At 41.7% G+C, this 22,291-nt stretch overlaps 1 protein-coding gene across 2 annotated transcripts in view; it reads left to right on the top strand.

Annotated features, from left to right (window-relative positions):
* The window catches only part of MYOZ3 (myozenin 3), a 32,037-nt gene extending 29,195 nt beyond the window's left edge, over nt 1–2,842 (top strand). For both annotated transcript variants that reach the window (XM_040440491.1, XM_040440482.1), the window contains exons 5-6: nt 1,704–1,881; nt 2,574–2,842. In XM_040440491.1, coding sequence (XP_040296425.1) covers nt 1,704–1,881; nt 2,574–2,760 — 365 coding nt within the window. In that variant the 3' untranslated portion in view covers nt 2,761–2,842. The remainder of the gene's footprint in view (nt 1–1,703; nt 1,882–2,573) is intronic.
* Nucleotides 2,843–22,291: the final 19,449 nt, after the last annotated feature.

The following is a 22,291-nucleotide window of genomic DNA, read 5'->3' as shown; positions in this document are numbered from 1 at the left end:
ACGTATCTGGATGTAACTACTGTGAAGGGGGACAATATCTGGACATAACTACTGTGAAGGGGGCACATATCTGGACATAACTACTGTGAAAGGGGCACATATCTGGACATAACTACTGTGAAGGGGGCACATATCTGGGCATAACTACTGTGAATGGGCACATGTGGACATAACTACAGTGAAGGGGGCACATATCTGGGCATAACTACTGTGAAGAGGGCACATATCTGGACATAACTACTGTGAAGGGGGCACATATCTGGACATAACTACTGTGAACGGGGCACATGTGGACATAACTACGGTGAAGGGGCACATATCTGGGCATAACTACTGTGAAGGGGGCACATATCTGGACATAACTACTGTGAAGGGGGCACATATCTGGACATAACTACTGTGAAGGGGGCACATATCTGGGCATAACTACTGTGAAGGGGCACATGTGGACATAACTACAGTGAAGGGGGCACATATCTGGGCATAACTACCGTGAAGGGGGCACATATCTGGACATAACTACTGTGAACGGAGCACATGTGGACATAACTACGGTGAAGGGGCACATATCTGGGCATAACTACTGTGAAGGGGGCACATATCTGGGCATAGCTACTATGAAGGGGGCACGTATCTGGATGTAACTACTGTGAAGGGGGACAATATCTGGACATAACTACTGTGAAGGGGGCACATATCTGGACATAACTACTGTGAAAGGGGCACATATCTGGACATAACTACTGTGAAAGGGGCACATATCTGGACATAACTACTGTGAAGGGGGCACATATCTGGGATCTGGGCATAACTACTGTGAATGGGCACATGTGGACATAACTACAGTGAAGGGGGCACATATCTGGGCATAACTACTGTGAAGAGGGCACATATCTGGACATAACTACTGTGAAGGGGGCACATATCTGGACATAACTACTGTGAACGGGGCACATGTGGACATAACTACGGTGAAGGGGCACATATCTGGGCATAACTACTGTGAAGGGGCACATATCTGGACATAGCTACTGTGAAGGGGGCACATATCTGGACATAGCTACTGTGAAGGGGGCACGTATTTGGACGTAACTACTGTGAAAGGGACACATGTGGACATAACTATGGTGATGGGGGCACATATCTGGGCATAACTTCTGTGAAGGGGGCACAGTGTGGGCATTACTACTATGTGCAGGTAAAAGGGGAAATAATTACTTTGTGGGGGAATTTAGGGGACTAGGTGTGTATAGTTATGCACTGGGCGGAGTTAGAGGCGTGACCTCTAGTATGAAAAAAATATATACATATTGTAAACATATTGACCCATATTCACAAGATGTTTTTTATTTGCACGTATATGTTTATATTTGTATGTGTGGTTTGGGTGAACATTCCTTGCACAGGGGCCCTCTGCTGTCTGTTTCCGCCCCTGTAACACCCCATGTACTCTGAACACTCCCCACTCCCCTTGATTGAAGGGGCTAGACACATCACTGCTAGATTGGTAATGGGACTGCAGGCAGGTGAGGCACCCCTGCCTCTCATGCACCACTGCAGTTAACAGTGCTTGTGGAACATGACAGATGCCCTTGGAATTCTTAATTTTCACTTAAGTATTGGATGATGTTGTCTTTGTAGTGGTTGTGTGAGTACAGACCAGTAAAGCAACTTTTCATTCAGGTTATTACTTTTAATCACAGGTTATTCTGGACCATTGAAGGAAATCCCATATGAGAAATTTAACAGTACCGCCATCCCCAAATCATACCGATCACCTTGGGCACAGAGCTACAGAGTTGAGAATGTCGTACCTGCCACTGAGTCACTTCCTCCTCCTCCACACACCCCTGTCAACGTCACATGCCGCACATTCAACAGGTATGTTAAAGGGTCATGTCATGGGACTTATTATAACTATAGGACCTTGAGTTGTCTTCTTCTGTTTCTTCAAGCATGTTGTTCTATTTGGTTACTTCCTAGTGAATTGAAAATTGGTTGACAACCAAACCATCACAGCAGGAAATTATTTCTTATTTACTAAAGTGGATCAAAATTATAAATGAGAAGTAGGTCATTTAAAAAATGTGGTCCTATCCCATTAGTTGTTTATTTTGCTGAACCCATAAGTTACTATTCTATTAATAGGACTGGGGGGCTTTGTTATGGCATATTTTTATTTTTCTGTTATCCATCCATGCCTTGCCATTACCGTTTCCTTCCTATCCTTTGTAGAAGGAAATAGCTAAGTATTACCCCACTCAGTTGCTAATGTTGCTGTAGGTGAGAGGAGGAGCCTTTACCAGGATCACATTGTCCATATGAAAAAGTGAAAGTACCCTCTATCTATGGGTCATATAACAGTATCTCTTATGGGACATGTACTAATGTTATATTTAGATTCTTTTTTATGGACTTTATTTGATTTGATTTTATGACAGCCAACAAAGCCATATTACAGTATTAGGCATTATAGGCCTATGCCTATAGACTTTAGCGGTCAGAAGAGTAATAGTCAACATTAGTTAAAATACTTAAGATTGCTAATTTGTCATATTTTTTAAATTCTTCAGAACGCCAATCCCCTTTGGAAGTTTATCCGTAGTTGACGGTGGTGAAGCTCCAAATATTTTTGAAGAACTTCAGGCTCAAATTGAAGAATCCACCAGCGGACTGGACCTCATGTGTCAAAGACCCAGCTTCAACAGAGCACCACGGGGTTGGGCAAATAAATATGTCCCGGAATCTCCGGACCTGTAGGCTTGTATCTGCAGTTACATCGTGTATATGCTGATTTGTAGATTCCTACGAAGGGATAAAAAGCTTATTTGGCATTGCTTCTTATTTCTGGGCTTGCTTAATGCGTCTCTGATGGTAATATAGGTCCATGATATACAGGTGCATCTCAATAAATTAGAATATCATCAAAAAGTGAATTTATTACAGTAATTCAGTTCAAAAAGTGAAACTCATATGATATAAATTCATTACACACAGAGTGATCTATTTCAAGTGTTTATTTCTTGTAATGTTAAAATATATGGTTTACAGCTAATGAAAACCCAAAAGTTTGCATCTCAGAAAATTTGACTATTATAGAAGACCAATTAAAAATGATTTTTAATACAGAAATGTACAGTATATACACTCAATACTTGGTCAGGCTCCTTTTGCATGAATTACTGCATCAATGCGGTGTGGCATGGAGGCGATCAGCCAGTGCCATTGCTGCGGTGTTATGGAAGCCCAGGTTGACCCTTCAGCTCATCTTCCTCTTGACCATACTCCATAGATTCTCTATGGGGTTTAGGTCAGGTAAATTTGCTGGCCAATCAAGAACAGTGACACCATGGTTATTAAACCAGGTATTGGTACTTGTGGCAGTTTGGACAGTTGCCAAGTCCTGCTGGAAAATAAAATCGGCATCTCAATAAAGCTTGTCAGCAGAGGGAAGCATGAAGTGCTCTAAAATTTTCCTGGTAGATGGCTGCGCTGACTTTGGACTTGATATAACACAGTGGACCAACACCAGGAGTTGACATGGCTCCTCAAACCATCACTAAATGTGGAAACTATACACTGGACTTCAAGCAACTTAGATTGTGTGCCTCTCTCCTCTTTCTCCAGACGCTAGGGACCTTGATTTCCAAATGAAATGCTAAATTTGGTTTAATCTGAAAACAGGACTTTGGACCACTGAGCAACAGTCCAGTTCTTTTTCTCCTTAGCCCAGGTAAGACGCTTCTGACGTTGTCTTTGGGTCATAAGTGGCTTGACACAAGGAATGCGACAGTTGTAGCCCATGTCCTGGATACATCTCTGTGTGGTGGCTCATGAAGAACTGACTTCAGCCACAGTCCACTCAATGTGAATCTCCCCAAATCCTTGAATGGCCTTTTTTTGACAATCATTTCAAGGCTGCAGTAATCCCTGTTGCTTGTGCACCTTTTTCTACCACACTTTTCCCTTCTACTCAACTTTCCATTAATATGTTCGGATACAGCGCTCTGGGAACAGCCAACTTGTTTAGCAATGATCTTTTGTGGCTTGCCCTCTTTGTGGAGGGTGTCAATGACTGTCTTCTGTACAACTGCCAAGTCAGCAATTTTCCCCATGATTGTGTAGCCTACTGAACCAGACTGAGGGACCATTTAAAGGCTTAGGAAACCTTTGCAGATGTGTTGTATGATTAGAGTGTGGCAACATGAGTCTACAATATTGAACATTTTCACAATATTCTGATTTTCTGAGATACTGACTTTTGGGTTTTCTTTAGCTATAAGCCATAATCATTAACATTAAAAGAAATAAACGCTTGAAATAGATCACGGTCTGTAATGAATCTATATATGAGTTTCACTTTTTGATTTGAAATTTGAATTACTGAAATAAATTAACTGATGATATTCTAATTTATTGAGATGCACCTGTGTATATATGTCTTGCAGGAGAGATTAAATAATAATATTTTGATCACTTAGCAGACTATAGTGAGCCATAAAATCTACACAAAATGGAAATTAGGTGTTGGGTATTGGTAAGCACATTGAGGGGGTACTGTTACTAATTCCGGTTGTGTGGGGCAGTCCCAATTATTTAGATAAAATATATGGATTCATTCTACAGTGGTGGTTGAAAGTATGTGAACTCTGCAGAATTTTCTAAATTTCCTAGAAAAGTCCTACAAGTAGCTAAATATAATCAAACATATAAGGTAATTAAAAATATTAGACTTGCTTATTTATGTATTGAGGAAAATGATCCAAAATCACATGCCTGTGAGTGCCAAAAGTATGTGAACCTTAGATTGTAATATCTAGTGTGACCAACTTGTGTAGCAATAACTGTGACTAAATGTATCTGGTCATTGTTGATTAGTCTTGCACATTAGCTTGGTCAAATTTTTGCCAATTCCTCCATACAAAACAGCTTAAACTCTGTTATCTTGGAGGGTTTCCTCCCATCAACTGCTCGCTTGAGGTCCATCCAAAACATTTCTATTGGATTAAAGGTCAGAACTTTGACTTGTAGATACAGATTGAGGCAGCACTCCAACTTGTTGCAAAAGTAGTGAGGAATTTATTGTACAGTAGATGCATATCCACCAGATCTACAATAAATTCTACACTACTTTTGCAACAAGTTGGAGTGCTGCCTCAATCTATATCTATTGAACACTTGGGGTGAGTTAGACAAAACCCCTTACTGGCGCGTATCCACATCCCCATGACCCCTTCAAATTTTATAATATGAAGTGCTGTTCCTGCGTATATTTGTATAGAACTTTGACTTGGCCATTCCAAAAATTTGACTTTGTTCTTCTTTAACCATTCTTTGATAGAAATGATTTGTGTGCTTTGGATTGTTGTCTTGCTGCATGACTCATGTTCACTTGGGATTCAGCTCACAGATACAGTTGAAACCAGAAGTTTATATTCACTATATAAAGACACATATGCATGTTTTTCTCAATATCTGACATGAAATCAGAATAAACCTTTCCTGTTTTTGATCAATGAGAATTAACATTATTGTTATTATTTGCCAAATGCCAGAATAATAAGAGAGAGAATGTTTATTACTTTCTGCAAAGTCAAAAGTTTACATACATTTCATTATTATTTGGTACCATTGCCCTTAAACTGTGTGACTTGGGTCAAACGTTTAGAATATCCTTCCACAAGTTTCTCACAATAGTTGGTCGGAATATCGGCCCATTCCTCCTGACAAAACTGGTGTAACTGAGCCATGTTTGTTGGTTGGTTGTAAATTTTCAATAGGATTGAGATCAGGGCTTTGTGATGGCCACTCTAAAACATTGACTTTGTTATCCTTAAGCCACTTCTTAACCAGTTTGGCAGTATGCTTCGGTTCATTGTCCATTTGGAAGACCCATTTCCGCCCAAGCTTTAACTTCCTGGCTGATTTCTTGAGATGTTGCTTCAGTATTTCCATATAATCTTCTTTCCTCATGATGCCATCTATTTTGTGAAGTGCACTAGCCCCTCCTGCAGCAAAAAAAAACCACAACATGATGCTGCCACCCCCGTGTTTCACAGTTGGGATGGTGTTCTGAGGCTTCCAAGCTTCTCCTTTTTTCCTCAAAACGTAACGATGGTTATTATGGCCAAAAAGTTACATTTTAGTTTCGTCAGAGCACTTGCGTATAATTGTTTGTACAGATGAAAGAGGCACCTTCAGGTATCTTGAAATTGCACCCAAGGTTGAGCCAGACTTGTGCATGTCCACAATTCTCTTCCTGATATCTTGGCTGATTTCTTTAGACTTTACCATGATGCTACACAAAGAAGCAGTGTGTTTCAGGTGTGCATTTAAATACATCCACAGGTGTGTCTCTAATTAACTCAGATGTTGCCAACAAACCTAACAAAAGCTTCCAAACACATGCCATCATCATACGGGCAGTCCAGAACTGTTTAAAGGCATAGTAATCTTAGCGTATGCAAACTTTTGACATTGCAGAAAGTAATAAAAAATGCCTTAAAACATTCTCTCTCTCATTTTTCTGACATTTGGCAAATAATAATTATGGTAATCCTAATTGACCAAAAACAGGAAAGGTTTATTCTGATTTCATGTCAGATATTGAGAAAAACATGCATATGTGTCTTTTTATATAGTGTATGTAAACTTCTGGTTCCAACTGTAGATGTCCTGATATTATACCTTGGAATTTGCTGGTATAATTCAGAAATAGTTGCTCTATCAATGATGGCAACAAGCCACCATCTGTTTCACAGACAGAATGAAGTTTATATGCAGCGTTTTCCTTTCTCCAAACATAAAGCTTCTCATTTAAACAAAAAAATATCTATTTTGCTTTCATCTGTCCACAAAACATTGTTCCAATAGCCTTCTGGCTTGTCCAGGTGGGGAGGGTAATAATCTTGAATTTTCACCTTTTGTACACAATCTGTGACTATGGATTGGTGGAGTCCACATTCTTTAGAGATGGTTTTGTAACCTTTTCTAGCCTGATAAGCATGAACAACTCTTCTTCTGAGGTCCTCAGAAATCTCCTTTGTTCGTGCCATGAAACACTTCGACAAACGTGTTGTGAGGATCAGACTTGGATAGATCCCTTTTCTTTAAATAAAACAGCCCATCCACTCACCTTATTGTCATCCCATTTATTGAAAACACCATACTCTAATTTCTTCTTCAAATTATTTTCTAATCCTAATACACTAATACAGTGTGATATTGGATTATTTTCCTTTTCCTCCACATGTAATATATTTCACTCATGGACTTGTATGGAAAACTGATATAGTTTTACCATATTTTTCACCCTATAAGACGCACATTTTTCCCCCCAAAAGTGGGGGGAAAATAGCAGTGCGTCTTATGGGGCGAATGCTGCCATTTACACTGGCACAGCGCGGTCGGCGATGTATCAGCGGGAAGGGAGGAGGGCTGGGGACCGGCGTCTGGTGCTCTAATGCCAGCCGGGCCCAATGCAGTCACTGTATTCTATTACACCAGGCCCCGCTCACTGTAGTAATCATATCTAACATGTAGGCAATGTTAAACTATAGAAATCCTCTGAAATCCAGCATGTAGCACTTACTAAACTCCCGTAGCCGGCCGGTGCAGCGTAATTTACTACGTCACGCGCCTGCTTCATTCATAAAGTGGGAGGAGAAGGCGCGTGACGTAGTGAGTTACGCTGCTGCCGCCGCCCGGCCTCCTGCCTGCTACAGGAGTTTAGTAAGTGGTACATGCTGGATTTCAGAGGATTTCTATAGTTTAACATTGCCTATACGTTAGATATAATTACTACAGTGAGCGGGGCCCGGTGAAATAGAATACAGTGACTGCATCGGGCCTCGCTGCCATTACAGAACCAGATGCAGGCCCTCAGCCCCTATTTTGGGAGTCAATCACTACACAGGGACACTGTTATGGGGGGGGGGGGGGGGGAGGGAATCTATAGATGACACATAGCATAAGATGCTATATATGTGTCATCCACAAATCCCCCCCATACAAGTGTCATGTCATCCACAGATGCCCCCATAATAGTGCCATCCACAGATTTACCCCATAATAGTGTCATCCACAGACCACCATTAGTTCAAAACCCACCAAAAGCACACCTTTTGGTTAAAAATATTTTTCTTATTTTCCTTCTCAAAAACCTAGGTGCGTCTTATGGGCCGATGCGTCTTATAGGGCGAAAAATATGGTAGTTCGTGTTTATGCATAAATATAGAAAATTCTGAAAGGTTCATAAACTTTTGAGCACCACTTTATATTATACCATGACAGTCCATGTATTGCTTTTTATGAAAATAATTAAATCTGGCCTACAATACCAGTTTAAGTTTTAGGAGGCATCTTTAAAGACCGCTGGGACCCGCACCTATATCGAGAACGGAGCCCCGCAAGTGAAGGAGGGCGCAGCCACCCTTCATTCATTTTCTATGGGGCTAGCGAAAACAGTCGAGCGCTGGGTCGGCTATTTCTGTTGGCCCCATAGAAATGAATGGGAGCGGTGCCACGCATGCGCGGTACGCTCCCATTCACTTCTATGGGGAGCCGGCTTGGTGGTGGCCGGAACGGAGTCCTCCAGCCACCACCTTGCGGGGCTCAGTTTTCGATAAAGGTGCGGGTCCCAGCATTCCACCATTGTCCATGATGAGACAAACCCTTTAAGCCATGTTGAGCTCTTAATTGAAATATGGTGGTAAAGAGCAGGGATATCTAATATCAATCAGCGTCATTCTAATTTGGAACAGTTGGAGACTGTGGATCTCCATCTTGATACAGAGATATACAGGGAAGGATAATAAAAAAATAAAAAAAAGGACATGTTCTCTCAGGCCTCCAACACCTACCCTCCATGATGGATGATCAGTGATTGTTTTCAGTTGGGATGAGGTGGAGAGGCAACCATGCATGTGGCTCGATCATTCGCAGGCTAAGAGAGTACATTTCCCTTTTATTTGGATGATATAGGGGGCCAGGCAGGAGCCCCCACAGACCTTAATCTGGCTTGGAGGTGCACATTGGATCAAATGTGCTACTGTACTGATAAACTAGATTAGTTTTTGTCTTTCACAATACACAGGGCACAACTGCATAGATGCTACATATAAAAAAAGTTAGCCATTTTTCCTTGTTGGTTTGGGTTCCCATAAGATTCTTTCACACAACCATAAAACCTAGACCTCACATGGTTCTTTTGAACTGGGCTTCGATCACAATAGGATCCTTTCAGTAGAATCTTAATATGGAGTCCAAAAGGCCTCCGGCATATACCTACTTCTTTATAATATGATACCATATTGTTTTCTTAATCTACAGGGTGGGCCATTTATATGGATACACCTTAATAAAATGGGAATGGTTGGTGATATTAACTTCCTGTTTGTGGCACATTAGTATATGTGAGGGGGGAAACTTTTCAAGATGGGTGGTGACCATGGTGGCCATTTTGAAGTCGGCAATTTTGAATCCAACTTTTGTTTTTTCAATAGGAAGAGGGTCATGTGACACATCAAACTTATTGGGAATTTCACACGAAAAACAATGGTGTGCTTTGTTTTAACGTAACTTTATTCTTTCAAGAGTTATTTACAAGTTTCTGACCACTTATAAAATGTGTTCAATGTGTTGCCCATTGTGTTGGATTGTCAATGCAACCCTCTTCTCCCACTCTTCACACACTGATAGCAACACCGCAGGAGAAATGCTAGCACAGGCTTCCAGTATCCATAGTTTCCGATGCTTCACATCTCGTATCTTCACAGCATAGACAATTGCCTTCAGATGACCCCAAAGATAAAAGTCTAATGGGGTCAGATCGGGAGACCTTGGGGGCCATTCAACTGGCCCACGACGACCAATCCACTTTCCAGGAAACTGTTCATCTAGGAATGCTCGGACCTGACACCCATAATGTGGTGGTGCACCATCTTGCTGGAAAAACTCAGGGAATGTGCCAGCTTCAGTGCATAAAGAGGGAAACACCTCATCATGTAGCAATTTCACATATCCAGTGGCCTTGAGGTTTCCATTGATGAAGCATGGCCCCACTATCTTTGTACCCCATATACCACACCATACCATCAATTTTTTTGTTCCAACAGTCTTGGAGGGATCTACAGTCTTGGTGGGTTAGTGTCAGACCAATAGCGGTGGTTTTGTTTGTTAACTTCACCATTCACATAAAAGTTTGCCTCATCACTGAACAAAATCTTCTGCGTAAACTGAGGGTCCTGCTCCAATTTTTGTTTTGCCCATTCTGCAAATTCAGTGCGCCGATCTAGGTCATCCTCGTTGAGATGCTGCAGTAGCTGGAGTTTGTAAGGGTGCCATTTGTGAGTAGCCAATATCCGCCGAAGGGATGTTCGACTAATGCCACTCTCCAGTGACATGCGGCGAGTGCTACGCTGTGGGCTCTTGCTGAATGAAGCTAGGACAGCCACTGATGTTTCTTCATTAGAGACAGATTTCATGCGTCCACATTTTGGAAAATCCAACACTGATCCAGTTTCACGAAACTTAGCAAGCAGTTTGCTAACTGTAGCATGGGAGATGAGTGGTCTCGTAGGGTGTCTTGCATTGAAATCTGCTGCAATGACCCGGTTACTGCGTTCACCAGAAATCAACACAATTTCTATCCGCTCCTCACGTGTTAACCTCGGCGACATGTCAATGGCTGTAAACAAAGAGAAACTTGTAAATAACTCATGAAAGAATAAAGTTACGTTAAAACCAAGCACACCATTGTTTTTCGTGTGAAATTCCCAATAAGTTTGATGTGTCACATGACCCTCTTCCTATTGAAAAAACAAAAGTTGGATTCAAAATGGCCGACTTCAAAATGGCCGCCATGGTCACCACCCATCTTGAAAAGTTTCCCCCCTCACATATACTAATGTGCCACAAACAGGAAGTTAATATCACCAACCATTCCCATTTTATTAAGGTGTATCCATATAAATGGCCCACCCTGTATATCCTAAATCTCTGTTTTACAATCTGGCTGGGCTTCCCTGGAAGACAGCAACAGTATGATGTGTCACTTTGACGGAAGCTATCATCTAGCTGTACAGGTTGCCACTGACTTTGTAAATCATGATAGGTTGGGAATTACCACAGTAAATGCTACGGTGTGCTATACTTATATCAGAACAACCAAAACAAGATATCCATGTTTACATTTACTGTCATATCTTCTATCCTTCCTTCATACTTGTCTATGTGGCACCAGCCATCTTACGCTAAATACTGGCAGGAGCGTGCTCTCAAGACATTGGCTATCTAAGGATTATGAATTAACACACGCAGCTAACGTAATAAAATTAAGACCTTGGAAAATGCAGTGTCTTATACAGCTTTAAAGGGGTTGACCAGGATTAAAAAAACATAGCTGTTTTCTTCCAAATACAGCACCACCCCCGTCTACAGGTTGTGTGCGATATTGCAATTAAGCCCTATTGATGCCCATGGAGCCGAGCTGCAATTTACCAGACCCTCAATGGACAGTTGTGGTGCTGTTTTAGGAAGAAAGCAGCCATTTTTTGTAAATCCTGGACAACCCCTTTAATTACTAGTGGTTTTCAGCATAAATTCTCTAGGCCTCATATATAACAATAGCACACACACACCAAAAAAACAATGGTTGGCCGTCCCAACCAGATTCTTGTATTTCAACACTGGAAAATTAAAAGCTGTAGCATGGCTGCCTTGGAGAACTGCTCTGTCCAATATTCTTTTGAGAGTACATGAAACTAAAATGTTTTAATTCCTCACCATTTTCAAAACCTCTGTTTGCAGTCAGAGAATAGATACCGGTACATTATTGTTTACAATCTGAGGTTTAATACCCTCAAAACATGGGACTCACAGTCAAGTGATACATACATTTCTACTATTGTTTAATACATCAGGCTTTTCAGTCATTGGTATTGGAAAATGTCAGCAAACTGGTTGCCTTGAAGCATATATGTGTGAACTTACCTTAACGTAAATCCTAGCCATTTATCATCATGGTTTTCTCATGTGTAACAATCTGAGCAGATTTGTTCCTAACAAATTAGCATTCCAATATCATTGCTACCTCCAGCCACCACTAGAGGGAGCTTACTGAGTTATTACTGTGTTTAATGGATAACAGTCTGCAGAAAGCTCCCATGCTCCCTCTAGTGGTGGCTGCAGGCAGCATACAAATGTTTAAATCATCTCTAAAGCTACTTTCACACTAGCATTTTAGTTTTCCAGTATTGAGAGCCGGTATTGAGGGGCTTAATACCGGCAAAAAACACTTTATTTTTGTCCCTATTCATTGTCAATGGGGACAAAACTGAACAGAACGGAATGCTCCAAAATGCATTCCGCTCCGTTTAGTTGCGTTCCAACACCGGAGAGCAAACCGCAACATGTTGTAGCTTGCTTTCCGTCCTGGGATGCGGAGCAAGACGTATCCGTCATGAGCCACAATGCAAGTCAATGGGGACGGATCCGTTTTCTCTGACAATAGAAAACGCATCCCTCCCCCATTGACTTTGAATGGCGTTCATGATGGATCCGTCTTGGCAATGTCTAAGATAATTCAACCGGATCCTTTCATAACGGATGCAGATGGTTGTATTATCAGTAACAGAAGCGTTTTTGCTGAACCCTGCCGGATCCAGCTAAAACGCTAGTGTGAAAGTAGAGCATTTGGAGCTCTGAATCTGGAAAACAAAATCTCTGAACACAAAAAATTAAAATTGATCAGCACACAATTTTGAACCTATTTCAATTACAAAAATAACAGAAATGAAGGGTTGCTATTCACTTTATGTTCTGCTTACCCAAGAAAAATAGAATCACAATTAGCTAAAGATACTTGTGGACCAACAAAGCCAGTGGACAATGTCATTTTCTATATATGCTTCATCTATATCCACTATAATGTATCTGCTCCATACAGCAAAACCGTGCACAAGACAACTTATTTTAATACTAGTTTTTCTCTGAACATAAAACTGACTTTTTTGGCCTAATAAAAGCTTATTTTGCAGATCATCCATGTCGGTTTCATTTAAGTTACTGATTTTATCGTCTCTCTCTTTCCCAGTCCTGCTGGGTTATTCATACGGGAAGATTAACATAAATTATGGAAACTACATTTACATTTCCAGCTCTCCAAGGCAATTCTGCAATATTTTACATCCGGATGGTGGAAAAAGTAATCTCTCATGAAAGTAAATATAGTGGAGGCAGTCATTATCATATTCCCGCTAGGTTATCTTAGCCGATCCCGATAGGAAGAAATACGTCTAGAGAGCCTTTTTATAGCTCGAGTCGTAAAGTTCGGCTGCCTGCACATAAATAGGATATATTAAAAAAAAATGGCGACATTGGAGTCTATTTTAGAACATTCTTTTCACTAAGAAGTGTCACCATCTGTGACTTGTAAAACTCAGCGATGCCTGGTTTTGGGGGTCTTAAGAGGGGGTTTCTATTTCATTACCTACTTGGTCCCAAGTTGGCAAACCGGGCAATAGATTGTCGTATATTTAAATAGTATGTCCGCATTTTCAACCATTTTTATATTTGGCAATAAGTCTTGATTTTAAATTCTTATGCAAAGCTTTGCATCTCCATGGTAACAGACCACAAACATACCTTGTGTAGTCTGATCCTGCACAAAGGATTGTGTTTTAAGTTCACTTATTATACATGTGGACTGACCGAAAAGGCTGAAAAGAGAATGTATATGAATTTTGCCCCACCCATTGAAGGATGCAACTGCCACAAATTTGGCATTTTATCCTGCAGATATTTGTTTTTACGAACTAATACAAGTTTGCGCCAGAATAGTGGCTTTAAAAAGTCGCAAGCTGTGTGTGTGTGTGTGTGTGACATTTTAAATACCACTTTTTGGAAGAAAAGAAAAAAAAATTCTTTTTTACGCCACCCTCACCACTTTCTTCAAAAGGGGGCGTGGTAAAGGGCAGGAAAGAGGCGTGGCCACAGCAGAGACAATTGTATGTTCATTTACACCGGCAGCTCTGAGCCGGTTTCTCGTCATAAATTAGGTGCATTCTCCAATGGTTCAGGGAATATCACGACCGATGTAGGAAGCATATGTCTTGATTAATGGGGGCGGAAAAATACGTGTTTTTAGGCTTATATAAAAGCTTTTTTGGAAGGCTTCTTCTAGTTGTAGGGTCAGACAGTGCAATCATATCGGGATTTTGCAAAACTAAGCAAAAAAAAAATAAAACATTTTTAAAATTGTGAGGATATACCCTTTGGAGCGTGGCAAGGCTTGTTGATTACCACTATGGGAGAGGTGATAGCCACCAGCTTTCAATGAGAAATGGAGACAAGGTTGTCGCACTAGAAAGAGGCCCATCACTGAAAAGCTCCAGCCTGGACCGAGGAAATCTGTTCAGGTCTGCTCCTGCACTGCTACGTTCATTCTTCAGTACTCAGTTGTGTCCTGCTATACCAGCAGTTCTGCTACAATGCGGTTTCCAATGTGCTAGTCACAACCTGCTGTAAGGCAAGTTTTACACAAGTGTATTCAGTCCGGGAAGCATGCTTCATGTGGGAGCTGTATTTCCTGGACTGAGCACTGCTCATCTGAAGTAAACCTGAAACATCATCATTTCTGACTGCAAGTTTACTGAACTGAAGTCACGGCATTGTCGCACCAGTTTAATAGCCTCACAAGACAGGAATTCACAGCATCATAAATCATTAAGTTCACTTCAGATGATCAGTGTTCAATCCAGTAAATATTGCTCTCACATGCAGCGTGTTTCGAGGACTGAATACGCTCATGAGAAACTGGCCTAAGGCTCCCAGTACACAATGTGGTCTGGAAGTGAGATCCGCATACTGTATGGATTACCGCTACTTTCCAGGTTACCACCAAATCGCCCAATTAGTGGTGATCCACATGCTGATACCATTGCTGGACGACGTTATATACCGGAAGCTTTAGGCCTCTTTCACACAGGCCTCATGTTTTAGGGCCAGATAAGATGCCGGTGCGTCGCAGGAAAATGCGCGATTTTTCAATGCGAGTGCAAAACATTTTAATGCATGTTTGGTACCCAAACCCGAACTTCTTCACAGAAGTTCGGGATCGGTGTTGTGTAAATTGTATTATTGTCCCTTATAACATGGTTATAAGGGAAAATAATAGCATTCTTAATACAGAATGCTTAGTAAAATAGGGCTGAAGGGGTTAAAAAATAAAATAATTTAACTCACCTTTATCCACTTGTTCGCGCAGCCCGGCTTCTCTTCTGTCTTATTTCTTCAGGCGCTGGGTAAAGGACCTTTGATGACGTCACTGCGCTCATCACATGATCCATCACCATGGTGATGGACCATGTGTTGAGCGCAGTGACGTCACCACAGGTCCTTTTCCTCACAGATGAAGGCAGAAGAGAAGCCAGGCTGCGCGAACAAGTGGATTAAGGAGAGTTAAAAACATTTTTTTTATCCCCTCCAGCCCTATTGTACTATGCATTCTGTATTCAGAATGCTATTATTTTCCCTTATAACCATGTTATAAAGGGAAAATAATAATGATTGGGTCCCCATCCCGATCATCTCCTAGCAACAGTGCGTGAAAAAAAAAAATAAATAAAAAAAAAAATCGCACGGCATCCGCACTTGCTTGTGATTTTCACGCAGCCCCATTCACTTCTATAGGGCCTGCGTTGCGTCAAAATCGCACAAAATAGAGCATGCTACGATTTTCAACGCACAAGTGAAGCGTGAAAATCACTGCTCATGTGCACAGCGCGATAGAAATGAATGGGTCTGGATTAAGTGCGGGTGCAATGCGTTCACCTCACGCATTGCACCCGTGCGGAAAACTCACCCGTGTGAAAGAGGCCTAAATATCCAGCCAATTCCCTTATTCAAGGTCTGAAAATCGGACCAACATTGAAACCTTCAGCTGCCAAGTGAACATGCAACAGGTCAGCCGGTTTCATAGGTACAAGTCTGCTGACAGATGCCCCCTAAAGTGGTTTTTTGAGAAGGATTTAAAATGGGCACCAGCAACCTGTCTTAGAATGTGAGGAAGGTTGGTTGCCACCATTTGTCTATGCTGTGACCCAGCCTACTCTGGGGACTGGTCCCGATATTTCCTGGTTCAAGGCCTGTGGTTTGCAACTCTATGTTCCACATCAGTGCCCCTGTGCTCTGAAACCTACTCTAGCTTAAATGTTATGTACACCCTAGGGGACAATTGTTTTGATTGCATTTTACTCATTTTGGGCAAAAGGAAAATAATTCTCAATTGGTACTTTCACTTTGTGCCATCATCTAAATCACCCTTATCTCTAAATTACTAAAAGGTCATAAACACTTATTTAAGCCACATTTTTATCAGTAAGATAAGGATTGAGCTATAATAAGTGTTTATAATGTCAGAGAGCTGAGATAAGGAGCCCCTCAGCTCCCTCGCTGACGGAGCAGAGGGAAAATACAGGCCTGCTAGTAGATAAACTCAAAGCTGTGTAGGGAAAACAGTTCATTATTTCAAATAAAGATCAATTGAAAAAAAAATTTTTTTTAGCTCAGAACAAGTACAATGCAATAATAAAATTTTTACTAAATTACTAGCTGAGGTGGGTCACCGCTGTGGCCAGTAATCGGTAGAGTGGTCATTTCCTGTGTGTCAAGAGGGACCAGGAAGCAGTGATCAGGGAGGCAATGCGAGGCAGAGGGAGATCAGTAGGAGCTTCAGCTTAACCACAAATGAGCACAAAGACGCATACACTTTTGCACTGGTTATATTCATTTTATTAACATTACTGTATGGTTACAGCATTACATATAAGCAACAAGGTAAATCATCTAATAGAAGTCTCGTCTTGTAATAGTCACCAGTTGCTTATCATCCTGCTTATAGTGAATGTGCAAGTGCCGACTCCCAATGTGTCCAGCCGGGAGATCAATGAGCTTGTACAAAAGTCCATCACACGAGTAAAACATCAATATACTCTACAGACATCTCTAAATCATACAGTCCTCACCAGATGAACCATACAATAGTAATTTCCTACCAGAGGGCAACATATGGCAAGTTGCAAGTACAAAAGAACAAAGTCATTTCTTGTACAAGTCCATTAAGAGCCAACTACAGCGAACTTGCATTCATGGACCAATACAGAGGTCAATGCTTCATATTCTTTAGCCCAAAGACAAAGTAGTGGAACACTAAGCAGTAAGACTTGTGTTCATACATGTGTACAATAAGCAGACACTGCATGTTAATACTATAGTTATAATAAATAGAGGCTATGCCTGTAGCTCATGCTCTAGGTGCTGACAGTGTAAACTTAACAAGGCTGTCAGTGTATTGGAGGCCATTACTTGGTGAGGGAAGTGGTGGAATGTACTCTGTGATCCCCAAAGACAGCAGGGATATGTCTGGGCAACTAAACTGGAATTTGCTGGATTAGGGTTGGTGTGTGGGCTCATAATTACTCTTTTTAAGAGTGTGAATGATGGAACAGAGCAGGGAATTTGGGGAGGGGATTCCTTATTAAGCCACCATACTGTTTAACACACATATGTCCTTATTGTTCCATGGAAACAACTGAGGCTTCTTGAAATGTTATGTGCACCTTCACAACCATTTTTATACTGCTTATATGCATCTAAAATGAAAAAAGCTACTTTTATATAATTTTTTTTCATACAGAGAGAGGCTGCTGCTTCTAGTACGTTATCCATCTCACCTCAGTCCTGGATCCACAGCTACACTGTTCAGTACTGCTGTATAATGTCTTTCATGCTGCTGTTGCTCCTGTGTGTGAAAAGCAGCCTTTCCTCTTCTGTGTGCGCTATGTATGGGAGACATCATAGTAGCTAGTCTCCACCCACTCTGAAGCTGAGCTCAAAGAAAGCTGGCAGTCAGAAATGGAGCCCAAGAGGGGGAAAACTGCTGATAAATGCATGATACAAAATCATATACCAGCAGTAATATTTATATTCCTCATGTACACACAACAGCTTATTCTTAAAGTCACCTGAATAATAGATGCACATTTCCATACCAATGTATCTCCATAGTCACAGACTACAAACAAACCTAGTTTAGTCTGATTCTGAAGTCATACTCCCATCTGTCCCCTACTTCTTGCCAATATCCTGAAGTGTGGAGAGACGAAACTGATGGATCATGCTACGCAGTGATTCTTTGTAGTTACATACTGTGGATACACACAGGACTGCAGATGTAAACTTTCATTAAGACTATTTGCAAAGTCCCTTCATTTTTCATTTTAGATGCATTGGTTGGTTGCAATGGGAAACCTACCTTTTAAATGGCAGTTGAATTTAGCTTAGAGAACTGATAACACTAAAGTGGGTTTACAGGACTTGGTGATGACCTACCTGGAGGATAAGTCACCTGTATTATCATATCAGTGGGGGGGTCTGACTCTTGGCGCCATGTTCTTTTAATCTTAAACAACCCCTTTACAGGGAGATTTACCTTCATGGCTTATCAAGAGGACTGACATGGTTCATGAATGATTTTTGTGTGTGCTTCACTCAAATTCTTATTCCAGACCCTTCCTGTCAGACAACCAGACTTCGGCTACTTTCACACTTGCGTTATTGATTTCCGTTATTGAGACCCAGCAAAGGATCTCAATACCGGAAAAAACGTTTCCGTTTATTCCTCGTGCATTCTGAATGGAAAGAGATCAGTTCAGGATGCATCAGGATGTCTTCCATTCCGTCAGCATGCCGTATTGTGACCGGTCATAAAAACGGATTCATCACTGAAAACAATATAAGTCAATAGTGACAGATCAGTTTTCTTTAGGAGCTTAAAAGGTGGTGTTTGCTACATCTGTATATACCTGCACACGTCATACAACAGAGACATGACAGTTCAATGCACTACTATGTCTACTGGTCACACAGCCGAAGTCTTGTGGGGCCGCCATTTTTCTCTCTGGTTAGGGGAGAGACCAGCTTAAAGGGGCTGTGCAGTGGAGCGATACTGACCTATCCTCCGTAGGGATCCTCCGGGGGTCTGCTGATCTGATTAGGATGACAACCCCTTTAAGTTTAGCTCCATGTGGTCGATGCATAGAGTGAGCATAAGTTTCTGTCAGTCACAAAAAAGGCTGTGGATTGCCAACTTTTGACTGTTTTGTCACATCACTGGTAGCTAAAAGAAGCGTTACCATCCACTACAGCCACTGTATTCATCACCAGACCATGAGTAGTAAGAGCCTTCAATACAAGTCAGCAAGGTAAAACATCTGCAAAGTGTCCTATCAGTGTCTGTGACCTCAGACCCGCATCAGCAGCATACATCATCTAGCAACGCATCAAATGTATTTAGTGCCCACCCCCCCAAAAAATAAAATAAAATAAAAATTATAATAATTGAACAAGCTGTACATAATATAGGACATCAACTATAGCATTAGAATAAAATGTATTAAGGCAAAAGTGGAGAAAATATATGAACTGTGTTTTCTTGGAGGAAATGGAATACAGTAAGAAATTAATTAAAGACTAAGATCCACTTCAAGGGCCAATTTATGGAGTCGCTAAATCAGGTTAAATGGAAATCCAGAGAAAAATACACACGCACTGAGGTCTGTAAATTAATGTAAACTAATTGACTAGCTGACGTAAATGGGTTGGCCACTTTCTAGCTACTTGTGACCAATATGCATGTAAAGGTACCTTTACACGAGGCGATCATGTCAATTATTGTACAATCGGCTAAAACCGCAAGATTATCGAGCAGTGTAAAAGCAATGAACGATAGAGCGTCAATCATTTGTGTGGGCACAAAAATCATCATTGGACGCTAGAGATTTCATACGTGTAAACAGGAGTCGTTCATAAGTGAATGATAATCGGTGCGTCTAAAGGGTCATTGTTGAAAGGTTCACCACACCAAGAAACGACTCGTTCGTAGCTCAATAATACTAAATCATCTACTTTTGTAAAAGGTACCTTAAGGGGGTTCTGCACTTTGTTTAAACTGATGATCTATCCTCTGGATAGATCAGCTTCTGATCGGCGGGGGTCCGACACCCGGGACCCCCGCCGATCAGCTGTTTGATAAGGCAGCAGCGCTCCAGCCTTCTCACTGTTTACCGCTGGCCCAGTGACGCCACGACTTGTATCAACTAGCGTGGGCGGGGCTAAGCTCTGTTCACTTGAATGGAGCTTAGCCACGCCCATGCCAGTGATACTAGTCGTGACGTCACTGGTCCAGTGGTAAAAAGTGAGAAGGCCGCGGCGCTGCTGGAGCGCTGCTGCCTTCTCAAACAGCTAATCGGTGGGGGTCCTGGGTGTCAGACCCCCACCGGTCAGATGCTGATGATCTATCCAGAGGTATAGATCATCAGTTTAAACAAAGTGCAGAACCCCTTTAAGGGTACTTTCACACTAGCGTTATTCTTTTCCGGCAAAAGGGCTCTATGCCGGAAAAGAACTGATCAGGCATATCCCAATGCATTCTGTATGGATAGAAATCCATTCAGTTTGCATCAGTATGCCTTCCGTTCAGTCACGGTCAGGCGTTTTGGCCGGACATAATACCGCAGCATGCTGTGGTATCATGTCCGTCCAAAATTCCTGATCAGTCGCCGGAATGCCGCATCCGGCATTAATTCCCATCGACTTGCATTAGTGCCGGATCCGGCATTGCAAAACAACTGAAGGACGGGTCCGTCCTTCCGGTCTGCGCATGCGCAGACCGGGAAAACTATGAAAAAGACTGCAAGAGGGATCCGTCCATCCGCATGACAAGCAGAGAGGTGGATCTGCACCTGGACCCGTCTACAAATGCTGTCAGTTGTCACACTGATCGGCGGATCCGGCAGGCAGCTCAGACGACGAAACTGCCTGCCGGATCACACTAACGCTAGTGTGAAAGTACCCCAAGATGACTATATGGCACTTACTAATATAGCCAATGTTGATATCCTCTGTCATTTGCTACATTTCATCAGCCATGTTCCCTGAAGGCCACTGATGGAGGGTCATGTGACCAGACACATCACTCAGTCCCCTCCATTCTAACACTGCACCTACACTAAATTCTCAGTTTAGAATGACAGGAAGTGTATTTGACTGGAAGAGGCTGAGAAATGAGTCTGGTCACATGACCCTCCATCAGCAGCGATTTTATGCACAGGACCCCCAGGCGGACAGCAAAAAAGACTTGGCAAAAAAAGAGGGGGAAGCCTATACAAAATGGTGCAGAACTACAACAAAGACTATTTTAATAAGTGTCGTCTAGTCATCTTACATACACATTGGTCAAAAGTACCCAGAAAGTTACAAAATCCAAAAATGAAGAGGTAATGGCAGCAAATCCTTTTCAGATAGTGAAAGCATGTACAGGGTATGCTTACCTCTGCAACTATTGTATTGCACCCTGCAGTCATACTTACGCCCACCGCTACCATAAAATTTGGTAGATCAGCAAGAAGCAGTCACATGGGACGGTGTATAACTGCTGAATGACTACACTGCCTATTACCATCTGCCTCGGGACCGCAGACTCAAACCAGTCAGATGTCTTTACTTACGACCCTTTGAACTGAAGCAATATAAAATAGTTACAATGGTGGACATGTCCTTTAAAGGGTTTTCTGTCCATTCTTTAAAACATATTCTCACATATCAGAAGATGAGCTGACGGAGGATTCCTCTATTTTACATTTCACTAGTCTTTTACCAGCATCTGGCGAATTAAAGGGCAACTATCCCAGGAACTGAACCCCTAGCATTTAAGAACTTTTCTGACTTCTCTCTACGACACAAACACCTTTTCATATGATTAACAGTCCCGGGGACGTAATAAAATCGTCCCCAGGACTGTTTGGGAAGAAGGCAGCCATTTTCAGTAAATTGCCAAGATTACAAACAGTGACATCTGCAGGCTACAAAAAGGATTGCAACCACACTAATGAGGGAAAATAAATGGACTCTACTAAAGCAGTGATTCCTAACTGTAATGCCATGGGAAATCCCTGGAAAAATGGTTCCACTGCCCCCACTTCTACCTCCGGGAACCCCAGTAGAGATATATTGTTCTAAAAATGTAACTGTAATGGCTTCATCAAAAACAACTGCAGCTCAGGACCAATACGTTGTTATACTATCAGCAGAGATGTGTCACACATTTACTAAGTTTCCTATGCAGACTCTCAGATGTGTTAGAGGGTCTCCTACATTACGTGTCTGTATTTCATACTTAACTTGTCCTCCGGTGATAGAGAGGTTTTCAGAGTTGGGCAAAAAAAAAATTTGC

Source organism: Bufo bufo, chromosome 1 (genome assembly GCF_905171765.1).
Source record: "Bufo bufo chromosome 1, aBufBuf1.1, whole genome shotgun sequence".
NCBI classification, from domain to species: domain Eukaryota; kingdom Metazoa; phylum Chordata; class Amphibia; order Anura; family Bufonidae; genus Bufo; species Bufo bufo.
This window is presented reverse-complemented; position numbering and strand designations above follow the sequence as displayed.